We start from the raw sequence: 14,939 nt of genomic DNA, 5'->3' as shown, positions 1-14,939 counted from the left end.
GTATCCTCTTCTCTCAGACCGACAACCTTAATGTCCTCCTTCACTACATCCATAAACCTCCTCTTTGGTCTTCCTCTTGACCTCCTGCCTGGCAGCTCTAACCTCCGCATCCTTTTACCGATATATTCACTCTCCCTCCTCTGAACATGTCCAAACAATCTCAACCTCGCCTCTCTAACTTTGTCTCCAAAACATCTCACATGTGCTGTCCCTCTGATGTAGGCTACTCATTCCTGATCCTATCCATCCTCGTCACTCCCAAAGAGAGTGTGTGTTACGTACCCTCTAAAAATATTTCACAATATTACTGTTTTACTGCATTTTTAATCAAATAAATGCAGCCTTGGCAGGCATAAAAGACTTCTTTCAAAAACATTCAAAAATATTATTTTTTTCAAACTTTTGACTCGTAGTGGATAATATCGAACTCTCCCCAGTGCTTCACTCAGAAATGCCGTATTACAGAAGCAAAATGAGTTTTGAATGTTTTATGTGCATGTTAAAGGGTTAATAGTTCACCCATAAATGAAATTGAAGTCATTAATGACCCTAATGTCGTTCCACACCCGTAAGACCTCCATTCATCTTCGGAACAGTTTAGAGGGATACTTCACCGCTTTTTCATATTAAACTATGTTATTCCCTTAACTAAAACGAGTTGATACATACCTCTCTCGTCTCAGTGCGTGCACTTAATCTCTCTGATGCGCGGTGATGATCTGATAGCATTTAGCTTAGCCCAATAAGCTCAGTTCATTCATTAGGTACCAAACAGAAATCAAGTTAGAAGCGACCAAACACCTCCACGTTTTCCTATTTAAATAAAGTTACACGAATAGTTGAACGACCTAGTATGGTGACATAAAATAAAACGTGACGTTTTTCTAAGCGGATTAAAAAGGAGAACTATAATGTATGGCGGAATAGCACTTCTGAGAGCACTTCGACTCGGCTGAAAAATCCTCCCTCACATCTCCCCCTCCCTCTCTCATTTCTGTCAATAGAGGGGAGGGGGAGATGTGAGGGAGGATGTTTTTACTTACGGGTGTGTAAAAGTTATTTTTACTTACGGGTGTGGAACGACATTAGGGTGAGTCATTAATGACATAAATTTCATTTTTTCACACTATAATCAATTTCCTTGATAAACATTATCTTTAAGAACAATTTCTAAATAACAATAGCATTCTTCCTGCCTTATTCACTCCAAACAGGGCATGATACAGCACTCAGCATGTGGGTGGAAGAGCAAGCCCTCATCATACCAGACATGAGAGACGACCAACAATCTCACTGGCCGAGAATGTGGCTGGCTTACCTTGGCATTGCGAGTGAAGTGTCGGGCCGTGATCGGGTAGGATGAGGTTGATGAGGAGGGAGTAGGAGGCAGGGGACTGTCTGAACCTCCAGCACTTCTGTCCCCAATGGTCTCCCCTTCGCTGACTCTGCCTCCCAGAACACGCCGGCGCAAGGAGGGAGAGCTGCCGGGAGTGCTGCGTGGAGAGTTGCTGGCTGTACTGCAGACGGAGGAAAAGTAAGGTCAGAAAGGAAATACAGACAGTCATCTGGCATTTCAGCACTCAGCTTCAACCGCTCTTAAGAGCAACCGGGTCATGCACAAGGAAACAAATAGGACGAGGTTTATCCACTATTTACCAAACAGCTTGTATAGATTTCAACTAACTGATTCTGGTTTACAACATACAGCATGCAAGTTAAGGTACGACTCTCTCTATACGTCATAAAATACTATCAAGCTGTCATTACGAAGAATTTGAACCATCACACTCTACAGAAGCATCCTGGATGGGTCCTAATATTATGAGTTTAGGTTAAAGCCCAGGAATAAAGAATGTATTTATATTAATAACAAAGTTTCCATAGAACAAATTCCATCCCTGTTCCAGTAAAATAAAGGTATAACAACACAGATAGAGGCTTCTGTACACAAACACAAAGCCTAATCTGTTCACCAGCATTTCATCAGTCTGATGAGACATTTAAATGGCAGACATATGAGAGCTGTTTAGTCAAAGGAGTGCTGATAGTGGCTTTAAGGCATGTGAAATCAAGCTTTAATACCAGTTGTTTTTACTAAGGTTGGATGATGCAGCAAAATAAGTAAAAGATTTTATTACATATATAATAATATTGAATATATAAATATATATGTGGGTGGGTGGCTGTGTGATATTCACAATTTTGTTTGATTTTGATGCTTGATAGCACTTATGAAAATAAACTAATTTAAAGACATTTGAAATATATATTCTAGCAACCTTGACCACAACTTTTCCTGTACGCATTGCATTTGAGTGGTGTTCAGTTATTAATTCGAGCTGAATGTTCAGTGCGAGAAAAGTTTTGAAACCACCTTAGAAAACACCATAGAAATCCATAACAGTCGCACTTCAGGACATCGATTAGACACGCCTGCTGCAAGATGAGAAGATGACGAGTCACAGAAGACAATGGCGTAACAACAGACCCTTACAAGAAAAGCACTGTGGCATTTTGCAAGGATGTAACCAAATAAGTTTGGTAAAGACCAAATGTAATATTCACAAATTTAAAAAGATTCATCAACCACTAATCTGAACAATGTCACAGAAAATATAACAATATGCCTGTTGATAAGCAAATAAATAATAACCGTTTAATTTGCCTTCTCTTTTAGTATCTTTATCAAACCAAAGACCATATAATAGGGCCTTATTGATACTTTGTCTGCTTGAATCCCAGTCTCACGTGGGACCTAGTAGATTCCACAACAACAGAGAAGTAAAACTGTATGCAAGTTAAATAAGATTTTAACAAAAGCCAGAATAAGCCCGAAAAATTAAAACCCTTTTGTAAACTCTTTCACCATTAACATTTTTTTTTAACAGCAAGGCACATTTCAAAGCAAATTGCTTACAGGAAGACTAATTTGAGTGAACTGGAAATTCATTTTAACAAACCATTTAAAAATGATTCAATCAGATTCTATTTCATCATGACAATTACAAATGTCACTGACACGCAAACTACGCGTGTTGACAAAACTGTCATACTGACTTTGATCTCTTCATGTAATGGGATGTAATCTTTTTTGCTGTTGATTCGTTCATTTTTGTCGTGGTTGATATTGTGCTGCTTATTATTTTATATGTTCCGGTTCTCTGCAAAGTGTCCTACAAATAAGTAATAAAAAGTTGATTAGCAGTATGTTAAATTTGTTGATATTTCTGATATATGGGTCTTAAAGTACTGCTTTAGTACATTGGTTAAATCGTGTTCAAATCCAAATGGTCTTTCTGTAGCTCAATCCTCAGTTGAATGAACCAATTTGTTGAACGGCTCGGATCGATTCAGTCGAACTGATGAACCGGTTGAAAAGAACCGTCTCAAATGAAAGACTTGTCAACGAAACGCTTCAGCAAATGTCAAGAGAAAGAATGGAAGCTGTAATTTTGAAGCTTAAATCAATCGAGCTTCAGTTACTGACATCGACACTGTGTAAACCGATGCAATTTACATAAACTTAAGAAGAAAACGCAATTTTCGTGCACAAAGTAGCCTAAAACTACACTGTAATCCTGTGCTGAACGTGCATTTGGGCACCCCGGGACTATCAGACACAGAATGTCGATGTCATCAGAGCGGTTTGGGGATGCAATCGCAGTTGCATGCGTGTTAACGCCTTAACCTACTACTGCACTGTGATGAAAGAACGACTGATAACTGAATAAGCATTAGCATACGGGTTTGCAGAAATACAACATTCGCATGCATTGCATAAAATAACCCATTTGCTACTTACTCGAACATGTCATTGGGTGTTTTCTCAAATCAATGCGTGATGCCCACGTTCATTTTACAGTAGCCTCTCAATATGGCACTGCGCCGACATAACAGACGGTACATTCCGATTAACTAGCCGAATGCATTGAAAACACCGCGTCCTCTGTTCATCCGCAGCCCGTTCTAGTCCAACAGAACGCGATCGTTCATCATCCCCATCCCAAACGAGGTACCAGACCCCATCTAAAACGCGGCGACCACAGCGGTCTCCACCATGAGCGCTCCGGTTATCCTAAAGCAACCTACACACTGAGTAAGAGGGGGAGGGGGAGGAGAAAAGAGGATGTTCTGTGGAGGAGGGAATCAACGCCGTTTGAGGCAGTGGCCCTCTCTCACACCAGGGCCAACACATAGGGGATTATGCTTAGAGTTTATGCAGAAGCACTTGAGTAAATAAAACTGGAACGAAATGATGGCCTGGACACCAGGAGTCGGCAAGGACACAAAGACATTGAAATTAAAGGAATTATTCTGATCATCAAAAACTGGGAAGTTGGTTAACCCAAACTGCACTCAGTATAGTGTGCTGTATAGAGATAAATAATGATTATAAAATTGCATAATAATCCTCAGCGCTCTGGCCATCTCTATAATCTCTCTTCCTGGGAGAGGCTACCATAATCTCAGTAAGAAGGGTTAAGGGTAGCCAAGACATATAGATAGACTAACACAGATTTCCATGTCCAAAAACTACAACTTATGATCCTAAATCATGTAGCATTAAGTAGCATTTTACTTGAATTACTATTTGGTATGGATTAAATATGTGCTCAATTAATAAATATTGAATCTAAGCATCTTCACTAATATATTTTAAAAGTGTGTGTGTGGGGGGGGGGGGGGTACTTTGACCGTGGGGTTTCACTAAATACATTATCCCATATTTCATATCTGAAATGTACTGTGACTTAAATTGCACAGTGACTTAAATATATGCAGTTAACCCCAAGAATGCAAAACTTATTTATTTAACTAATTTATTAGCATAGTGCATTTCCTACAAAATAGTTTAATATTTTGTATGTTATGGAGTGAGGGAAACTCAAACATATAGTAAGCTAATGCTTGTAACACATGTCGCTTTATTTACCAGTATTTTAAATGTATGAATACAATAATAAAATGTGACTTAAGGCCTGTTTACACAAAGAGTGAGAACATATTATTGTTAACATATTTAAGCGTCCGTCCTCACCAGCGGACGATATTGTTTTGTTTATTGTAAGCACGGAGCAATTTTGCCTGCCACTTTAGATGCTCAAGCTTTTTAAAGCGGGTTAGATTCTGATTGGCTGTCAATCTTTTTACTATAGCTTTATGTGAACGGGCCTTTATGCACTGACGTGACTCATCTGTGTTTTTTTTTTAATGGCGCAAATTTGACTATGCATGACTTACAGGCAGGTGAGACTTACTTTCTTGAAAAATATGACAGATTGCAGATGCAAGTCAACAATGTACGACAAGTGTTCCGTCAACCTCATGAAACAAGGGTGATCAATGTCACTTCTGAGACTTTAGTGGCATTGATCAAACGCAGACAATGCTCTGTCTGTGCAATAATCCACTAGGATTGAGAGTATGAAGCTCAAAGCAAGTTAATCTATTTCTGCAACCACATGTATCTGTATAGGACACAGAGCTTTGAATGTGTGTGATCTGATAAAGTGTCAACTCCTAAAAGGATCTCAACAAGTTTATAGGAACATATGGCACACAGGACAACAAGAACATCATGGCCAAAAAGGCCAAAGCACTCCAAATAGGCTTAGACAAATGAAATCTTCAGCCTAAGAAGCAGCCGATGTAAACAGTTAACTGCAGGCAAGGAAGGAGAAATCAAAATGCATGGATGCAGTGTGTGTAGGCTTAAACTATAAACCTGAGATTTTATGCCACATTAGGAAGCAATACACATTTTTTTTTAAACATAAACAATGTTATTTACAATTATTTGGAGCTGATATTGGTGCAACCCTAGAACTTTAATGCCTGATGTTGAGCAAACGTGCATGTCAGGAATCTGCATTGATTTTAGACAGAGAAAAAACCTACAACTGCTAAACAATCCAATTCTACAGTCAGCGAAAACGATTCATGCAATATACAAGCTTTACCTCTTGAACTGCAGATTAGCACAGATCTGTCTACAAATAAAGGAAGTGTGTTTTCCAAAACCCTTTTTAGTTTCATCACATGTAAATGATTCATACTGCAATACTCATTCATGTATATCTGAATCATTACAAGGGTTATACATGACACATATAATAAGGTATTTTGTGTTGTTTTTAGACTAGTTGTGTTCAGAGTTGCTGGCTAATTGTATGGTTTAAGGTTCTAAGCTAATAAATAAATAAACACTTGCTAAACAATATCCGGATCCTTGTAAAACATCACAATAGGCTCCAATTCAGAGCGAGTCTTCAAAATGGCTGAGCAACACAACAAAAAGAACTAGGTCAGTGAAACCGGTTGGTAGATGAGAAGGACAAGGGCACAGCTGTTCATGTGGCATGCATAAAACACCTTTCGCTCACTAAGCTCGTCTTTTCACTGGCTGACAGTCTTCACTGCGGCATCAAAACACTGGCTTCTGATTGGGCAGCAGTGACATCACCAGAAAAGCGTAACACTCCTACTGGGTAACAGTGATGTCATGTGTAGGAGAGTCAGAAGGCTCAGATACAGCCCCACCTCCATCTCTCCACTGCCAAAGCACTCCTCCTCTCTTTTTCTGTCACTCTATAATCTTCCTGTTATTCATGGAAAGGACTCAAACCTCCCTTAATGACAGTGTTTTGGGACTCTTTTTAATTTAGTCCCTGGAAATACTACTGTTTTAACAGGACAAATTCACCATAATTATAACTAGCAAAGCAAGTATGGTGTTAATACACATGCATGAATGGAACTGTAATTCTAGAGTATATATCCACACTATAAACAGTAATATTGTGAAATTATCACAATTTAAAATAACTGTTCTCTATTAGTATATTTTAAAATGTAATGTATTCATGTGGGCAAAGCTAAACTTTCAGCAGACAATTATTAATCGCTGTTCAATTATTAATTTATAGTTTCAAAAGTTTAAAAGAATAGCATTCTATTTGAAATATAAATATTTTGTAACATTATAAATGTCTTTACTGTCCCTTTAGATCAATTTATGGCATCCTTGCTGAATAAAGGTATTAATCCAAATAATGAAATTGTAATAATAAATTACTTTAAATGTAAAAAAGAAAACAAACAGTAGTAGTGTATCAAGCAGGTTTCCAGACTTTTCACATAAAATATCTACAAAATCTGTTTTTGACTAATAATAATAATAATAAATGTTTCTTGAACAGCAAATCAGCATATTAGAATGATCTCTGAAAAATCATGTGACACTGCAGACTGAGAAAATTCACCTTTGCATCACAGGAATAAATTATATTTTAAAATATATCCAGATAGAAGCATTGATATATATAGGTTTTTGTAGGAAAAATATCTATATTTAACACAGTATATAGTAAAATATCTAGCTTCTGCACTGTAAAACCTAACAGTGAAATTCACTAAATGTTCATTTAGTATGTAAAAGTTCATTTTACTTAATGTTACCAAAAAAGTTATTTCAACTTAACAAATATGTGTGATGTTAACTCAAAAACGTATTATTGTAAGCAAACCTGTTTGCCTCTAATGGTTTAGAGCTAACAGCTAGCTGGAGCCACTGACTTCCATAGTATTTTTTTTTCCTACTATGGAAGTCAATTCCAGTTAACTGTTTGGTTACTGACATTGTTCAAAATATCTTCCCTTGTGTTCATCTGAAGAAAGAAATTCATACAAGTTTAAAACAACTTGAGGGTGAGTAAAGGATGACAGAATTTTCATTTTAAAGTGAACTATCCCTTTATTCAGCTCAGTAATGCTGTGTGCAAAGTTAGCCAGCAAACAATCTAACATTAGGAGCAAACGCGCTATTGCATCAGTTATCAACGGTAATGTAAACGTTTGGAGTCAAATATCCAGTTTGTCAGTGGGGAATTAAAAAAATATATGTTTGTGCTTTCTCACAGTCGGACAGATAAAGGCTGGCTTTTGAGACAGCTGGCCATCTTTCCACGTCTCTCGCACCACAGTAACGTTAACTACGTTAAAGCAAAAGGTAACGTTAATGCAAACTCACGCATTCCTTATATTACAACCGTTTTAAATGTATTGTTTGAAACTCACACTAACACATTGTTGCCATGAAAAAGATTTAAATCTTTTCAGAGCAAAGACAAAGGTGAAATGGCAGCAACATGGCTACAAAACTATGAGTAAGTAAGTTAGAATTAACATTGAAATCAATGGGATTTTGCAATACACTTAAGAGTACATTAAAGATCATACAGTGCTTTTGCTTTTTGAGGAAACGTACCTTTTTACATAAAAACATTATTTTTATTTTATGTTTTGTTATTTAAATGTATGACTTTTTTTAAAACATGTTTGTGCAGTTTTATTCGGTGAAAAAGTCTAAAAAGATCCTTTTAATGTTATATTTTTGAACATACGGCATACTGTATTCATGATGTAAATGTTATATTTCAATAAATTACTTAAGAATACCCTCCTGTTCTGTCATCATTTTGTACCAATGTTAGGTTGTGCTTAGTCTTATGTAACTTAATCGCTTTGAGTTTTATGAACTTAAACCATTTGCCGCAATCGGTTTCCTAAAACCATTTAAGTAACCATGTAGTTGTTAAGACTTAGTTAGATTTGTTACCTGAATTCAAACTGAATTAATAAAATTAACTTAAAATCTTTAAGTTCAGTTTACTCTTAATAATTGAACAACACAACTCTAAAATATAAATTTTAACACTAGAATGTAAGTTAATTTAACTCCATGTATATGAGTTTTCAGTACTCATACTTAATGGTTTTAAAACGTAATTGGTTTGAAGCAATCGGTTTCCTCAAATGGTTTGAGTTACCGTAACTTGTTGGGTTTTACAGTGTGGAGGACCACCCTCCGTATTCAACTTGCAAAAATATTGTAACTGGTGCGACGATGACGTAAGCATTTCAAATTACAAGAGACATTAAACTTTCTTTGTAAACTGAATACAGAAGATATTTTTTAATATAACTGACTGTGTTTGTATAAAAAGAACACCTAGGATGGATTGAGGGTGAGTAAATTATGGGATAGTTTAAATTTGTGAGTGAACTATCCTTTTAAAAAATGAGCTTCACATTTTTAAATGCCTAAAATGCATAACCAATTACTTGCATAATGTGTGTCTTATTGTAACCATATTTCTTGCTTGCTTGCTAAATACAAGGAACAAGTCAAATATTTCCTGTGGTAAATGGCATTATGCCACAAACACAGATTACAGACCAGAAGTCGAACAAACATTTCTTTAAATCAAGAAACAAAATATCTTAAAAAAAAAAAAAACATTATAAAAATCATACATACCCACAAATGAAAGAAATCAAACTATCTATGGAAGATCATGTTAATAATCACAGATAATAAAACTAAAAACATCTCCCTAACAAGATCAGTTTCTGTCAGTTTCTACTCTTCTTATTGCTTCTGCAGGGATATCCCTCTTAGCATCTAGCATGGCTGCACGCTTTTTTAATGCAGTGTAAGGGAATGCTGCTGACTGCGCAAGTGGGAGGGGAAAACACTGACCTGCTGCTGTCACAATCCGAATCCTTGCTGAGAAGGCTACGGATAGACCAGCGAGAGCGCCTGCTTAGGGAAGAGCTTCGTGACCATGAGCGAGATGGGGGTAGAAGAAGCACAGAAGGGCTGCCCTGCTCTTCCTCTTCTACATTCGAAACCATTGGAGGCAACAGAGATGCATGTGATGGGTTTTGATTTCTATCCCTCTTCTCTTTTCCCTTATCCCAGTGGTTCACTGATGCGCCTGCTTGCTGTACTTCCTTGGCTCTCTTCTTCTTTTGGTTTCGGCTTCGGAACCGGTGTGGCCGTGGGCTTGGAGAGCAGGACCACGACTCCGTATCGGAAGAAGGGGGAAGAATGTTCAGGGTTGGAATGGGAATGGGCTCAGCCATCGTGACTTCAGGTGGTGGTGTAACAGCCATCATCAATAGACTTTCATACATCACCTAGAACTTTCTGCATCAGGATAGTCTGCACAGTTTCACTGAGTACAAGTTTCATCACGCACAATTATTTGTTGAAAAGTGCCAGATATTTCTCTAGCCTCTTCGTCTTCTACATGTGGTCTGGAAATTCCACTAAAGCCTAAACTAAATATTCCATTACAGAAATACAATCTGATGACAGTTGGAAAGGTCTGCATCCATTTCAACTCACTGTCCTGAAGAAAGTAGTCTGCAGTTCAGCTTCCTTCACAGATGTACAGCATATACGACATAAAATCCTGCAGCAGGAACTGAAAATTAGGGTGGAGCCATCACTGAATTCTAATATGCACAGACTGAGTGCAGCCATCTCTTGTGCATGTCATTTTTCAGCATCTGAGAAGTTGAATGTGACTGCTTGATGTCAAATCCATCTTGTTCCGGATTCTCTGCTGCTATTAAAGACTTCAAAAAAGGTCTCTGCCCTTTTTCTTCCACAGCCGCATGCAGTTCTCAAAAAGTGCAGTTTTGCATTCTGCCTCGTCATTGCGATTTGCACATCAGTATGATAAGATCAAGTTGCTGAAAAGGGGAAAACTATATTTGTCTTTAACTCCTTCAAGCTACAAACTGAAAACAAAATTTTATTTGAGCTACTTTATATTTTACACAAAACTTATCTTTACAGATCAGTTGTATAATATGCTGTTTCCTATATTAGGGATGCACATACAGTATTATCATAACACTTTTAATGCATTTGTGAGTCATTATTTTATTTTAACAGTTTGGCCAAATGTTGAAGAGATTCAAAGACTCAAAACTACATGCATAAGAAATCCTAAATGATATTGTGTCTGTATACTACCATTTTAAAAGTTTGGCGTCTGTAAGATATTTAAAATGTTTTTGAAAGAAGTCTCTGGTGCTCATCAAAGCTGCATTTATTTAATAAAAGATATACAATAAAACAGTAATATAAAAGGACTGTTTTCTATTTTAAAATCTGATTAATTTCTGTGATAAGTTTTAAGTGTCACAATGTCCTTTAAAAAGCATTATAATATGCTAACTTGGTGCTAAAAATCAACTCGTATCATTCAACATTGAAAACAGAAGTGCTGCTTAATGTTTATAAACTTTTTTTTAAACTAAAAAAAAAAAAAAAAAAAAAAAACTTACTGACCCCAAACTGTTAACAGTAGTGTCCTTGAAACTGTCATTGTATTGCATTCCTAATATATTTCCACATAATTATAAAACCTTTTTTTATTATAAATAAATAAATACCATGTTATTTAGCAGTGTCAATGGTTTTGTTGGACTATATTCTCCCATATTCTTAAGGTATAACTCCTCTAAATGAGAATGAGATTGACGGAGCAGATTTTTATTTTATTTATAAAATAAAACAACAACAGCAACCTGTATACCCGGCTAAGTGGTGTTTAATACATGTACGCTGTTATCAATGTACGGGTGGAGTAACCGTTGGCTGTTTACAGTAAAAGGAATGTAGTCATCATCACTCTGTGATTGTTTGTCATTTTTCAACTTAATGCTTTGAAAAACACCTCTATTTAACCAGGCTGTGAACATGAAGGTTGCACACTCAATTAAAAAAAAAGTAGAACCAAAACTTTTTATGGTTTAGTTTTCTTTTTTAAGCTACTGCCTTTTATTAAACTTTAGTGTAAAACGTTAGCAGCTTAATCCAATAGAAAACAATGAAATTACCTAGTGAATTTTGAACAGCTGCTAAGTGCCTATAAACATATTATTATTTGATTTTATCATGTTGCGGAACACAACACATTTTGTTCATGCGATGGCAAGGCACATGTAACTAGAAGAGCTGTTTTCTTTCCTCACCTGACTAGTATCAGCTTTTTTACGGTTTACCTTGTAACATTTGTGCACATATATAGTGTTTACTGTGGGTACAGAAGAAAAGGTTCCCACAACGAAGGACTGTTTTTTTAAGCATGGGCCTAGGTTTTTTTTCTTCTTTTTTTCCTGTCAGTGGTACCACAAACTAGTGAGCCATGCTGAGACAAATCAACCACAACAATACAAGAGCTACACAGTGTGTCCTCTTTATTGTTCACTTTCTTTCAGAGCAAAGATGCCTTCCTGAACTCACAGAAATTACCACAAGAATCAAGCAATTGGCAAAAGAAAAAACTTTTAAAATAAAAGAGCAAAATAAAATAGTAGCACCATATTCTATCACACCAAGGGATAGACAAAATGACAACAGTTATCAAACTTGACCTTTATAATGATTGTTAAGAAATTGTGTAAAACTTACTGGTTGTTTGCAGATTAATACAAATTCCTCGGAAATCCTTTTACTGAAGAGTTTCGTCACAGGCTTCAGAACAAGACTGACAGCCATTTATCAACGGCAGGGACAAGATCTACCACTTTATTTACTTTCCTGTTTGAACAAGCTAAATCATGTCCAGGTTTTGTTTGAACAAATCAAACTAGAGCCATTAACACTTTCACTTACACAGAAGTGTAAAAACCACCACAGTGCAATGAATAAAAGTGATTTTACAGTCAAATGAAGGACATTAATGACAGACACTTTATTAACCTAATAAAAGGCAAACAAGTCTAACTTAATAAAAATAATAATTCCTACCTTCCATTGGACGAATTACCCCCATTGTTTTTTTCCTGTTCGGCCTCATACACCAGACGGGCGACAGTACGAGGGGTGATGTTAAAATCCACTTTTTCGCAAGAACACATCAGCACCCCTAATTTAGCCGGCAAGCTAACAAAAAATAGCTTTCGTCGCCAGTTTTTAAATTAAGCCGCTGTTTTCTAATTATGTATTTCTGCTGAATTATTTCAGGACAACATAACATACGCTGAAATGCGTAAATGTCAAATCATACTGCAGTGAACAAACCATGATAGGCGTTAGCAGTGCTAACGAACCGGTCAGCTGTACTATTCAGACAGTTGGGGAGAATACTAGTTGCTAGCTGGCTAGCATGCTAATGATACCGGTGGGAGAGAAAACGGTCCTCTGTTTACTTTTTCTTATCCGTTAAATCGCCTTTCCGCCATTCCAAAATCCTACTCACAGGACTAAGTGATGATCTCATAGTTTGGTCTAATGCCTCTTTAAATTATGTATCTATAACATGTTAAGTATACGAACTTTCCCCAAGTTTAAATGCTACGCGAAGAGATAGTAAGATAGAGAACAGTTTCCAATGCGACGGGCAAAACGTTGACAGGGGTAGATTCAGACATGAAGACAAGTACAATGACGCTTTGTGACTTAAGTAAGTTAAAGTTTGAACTCACATGGTGAATACAATAAATATAAACATCGTCAATATTAAAACATGGCTCAAAGCAGAAGACAATTAATAAATGAAATGATTCTTAATTACAAACACCCCCTCCCAGTTTAGTTAATGGTACAGTCCAGAGAGAATCCATCAAAAGGCTCTTCAGCGTGCGCAGGCAAAAAGTAACGGGTGTTTTGGCGTTGTGTATTAACAGGCCTGTACACAAATATTTCATTTTAAACAGCTTAAAAATGTTTTAGTCTACATAAATTAATATGGAATAATACGGTTCACATTACCAAAGAGAAATAAAAATAACAAATTCATCAAATATCCAATAAAACGTATAGGCTTTAATTGATATATAGCCTAAGCTAATGAAGATCAAATATTAAGTATTCCTATACTGTAGTTCGTTAATAAAATGAGTATCTGTCACTTATGTTCAAGCTAAATATTTTCAAGGCTGATCTGATTTTTTTGTGCTTACTGCGCCCTCTCCAGTAAATTAAGTGTAGCGCGTTTAACATCAACTTAAAAAGAGGAGGAATACCTTAATAATATGGGAGTCCAACAATGATGGTTCAAACATTCAGAGGTAACAATATAGAATTCTAAGAGTGAAGAATGATATATCCACTTACCATGAATGCTTGTTTCACAGCTTTTATTAATCATAATGGACTCGATCACTGAGATGACTGGAATTGATATAGGCTAGACTCTTGTTCTTTCAGTCCGTTTCTTGCCAAGAATAAGTTCACCTTTCTTTAAAGGGCTGAAGAAAAACACAGGCACTTTACACAGACCGTTCATCCCATAGTATAGCCAATCTTATCTGAATAAAGGCTATAGCTACAGACTATATAGTTAAAAAAAACGTATAAAAGCAAAACCATCTTCCTCAGATTTAAGTCATTATATTGGCTACAAATGCTTCCGTATAGATTTTTTTATGTATGTAGAAAATATACTACAGATGTCCAATAACAACTTTTCCTGTCAGTTTGGTTTCCGCGGGGACGTCTCGTTTATAAAATATGAAATAACCTTGACTCACCTCTTAATTCGAATGTGGCAGGGTTTCAACACTTGCTCACTCTGTGTGTCGTGACCTTTTTACAGTCTATGATCGTGACTCGTGCCTGTGAGTCGTTTTATGAGTTGTGTTGGATAGTGGAGAGATTCCATAGGGTTGTGTTGCTGTACGTCTGCTGGCAGTGAATGGGCATCTGGAAACTCGAGCGGTGCTAAATATAAAAGTTCACCAGCTCGTGGGAGTCTGTAAGGAAATTAAGTGGGACGCTTTGCGTGCTGTGGTTGTTTTGTTTGGGGAGGGTGCGCTTGACGCTCGGGGGACCAACACAACCTTCACTCCAGAGTAGTTTGTCAGTTACTCAGTAAACCTCTGACGCAATCTGACATGACATGACATGTCAGTGTAAATATTTTACCTTAACACACGTGCCAGATCTGAAGGATAATGCTTTGAGAAAGGAAAAAAAAACTGAATTCATTATCTTTGTGACGTAGCCTATTTATTAAACATATGATGCCAGAACAAAAAGTAGCGTTTCTAATAATAACTGTTGAGATATTTGGAATTATCATTTACAATTAGGGAAGATTTTTTTAACCTTGCTCTCCAATGAAATGTCCTTGTGC

General features: G+C 36.7%; 1 protein-coding gene across 3 annotated transcripts in view; it reads right to left on the bottom strand.

Annotated features, from left to right (window-relative positions):
* gramd1a (GRAM domain containing 1A) overlaps positions 1-14,507 on the bottom strand; it is a 37,186-nt gene extending 22,679 nt beyond the window's left edge. The window contains exons 1-4 of one of the 3 annotated variants that reach the window (XM_067448140.1): positions 14,335-14,507; positions 13,919-14,052; positions 9,542-10,542; positions 1,319-1,517 (exon numbers count right to left, since the gene is read on the bottom strand). In XM_067448140.1, the coding sequence (XP_067304241.1) occupies positions 1,319-1,517; positions 9,542-9,978 (636 nt within the window). In that variant the 5' untranslated portion in view covers positions 9,979-10,542; positions 13,919-14,052; positions 14,335-14,507. Of the gene's footprint in view, positions 1-1,318; positions 1,518-3,802; positions 4,161-9,541; positions 10,543-12,610; positions 13,173-13,918; positions 14,053-14,334 lie in introns of those variants that run through there. The other 2 variants (XM_067448141.1, XM_067448142.1) reach the window with 2 other exon arrangements.
* Positions 14,508-14,939: the final 432 nt, after the last annotated feature.

This window comes from Pseudorasbora parva, chromosome 7, assembly GCF_024679245.1.
Source record: "Pseudorasbora parva isolate DD20220531a chromosome 7, ASM2467924v1, whole genome shotgun sequence".
Classification (NCBI taxonomy): Eukaryota; Metazoa; Chordata; class Actinopteri; order Cypriniformes; family Gobionidae; genus Pseudorasbora; species Pseudorasbora parva.
The sequence above is the reverse complement of the archived record's forward strand: the minus strand, read 5'-3'. Positions and strand labels throughout refer to the sequence as shown.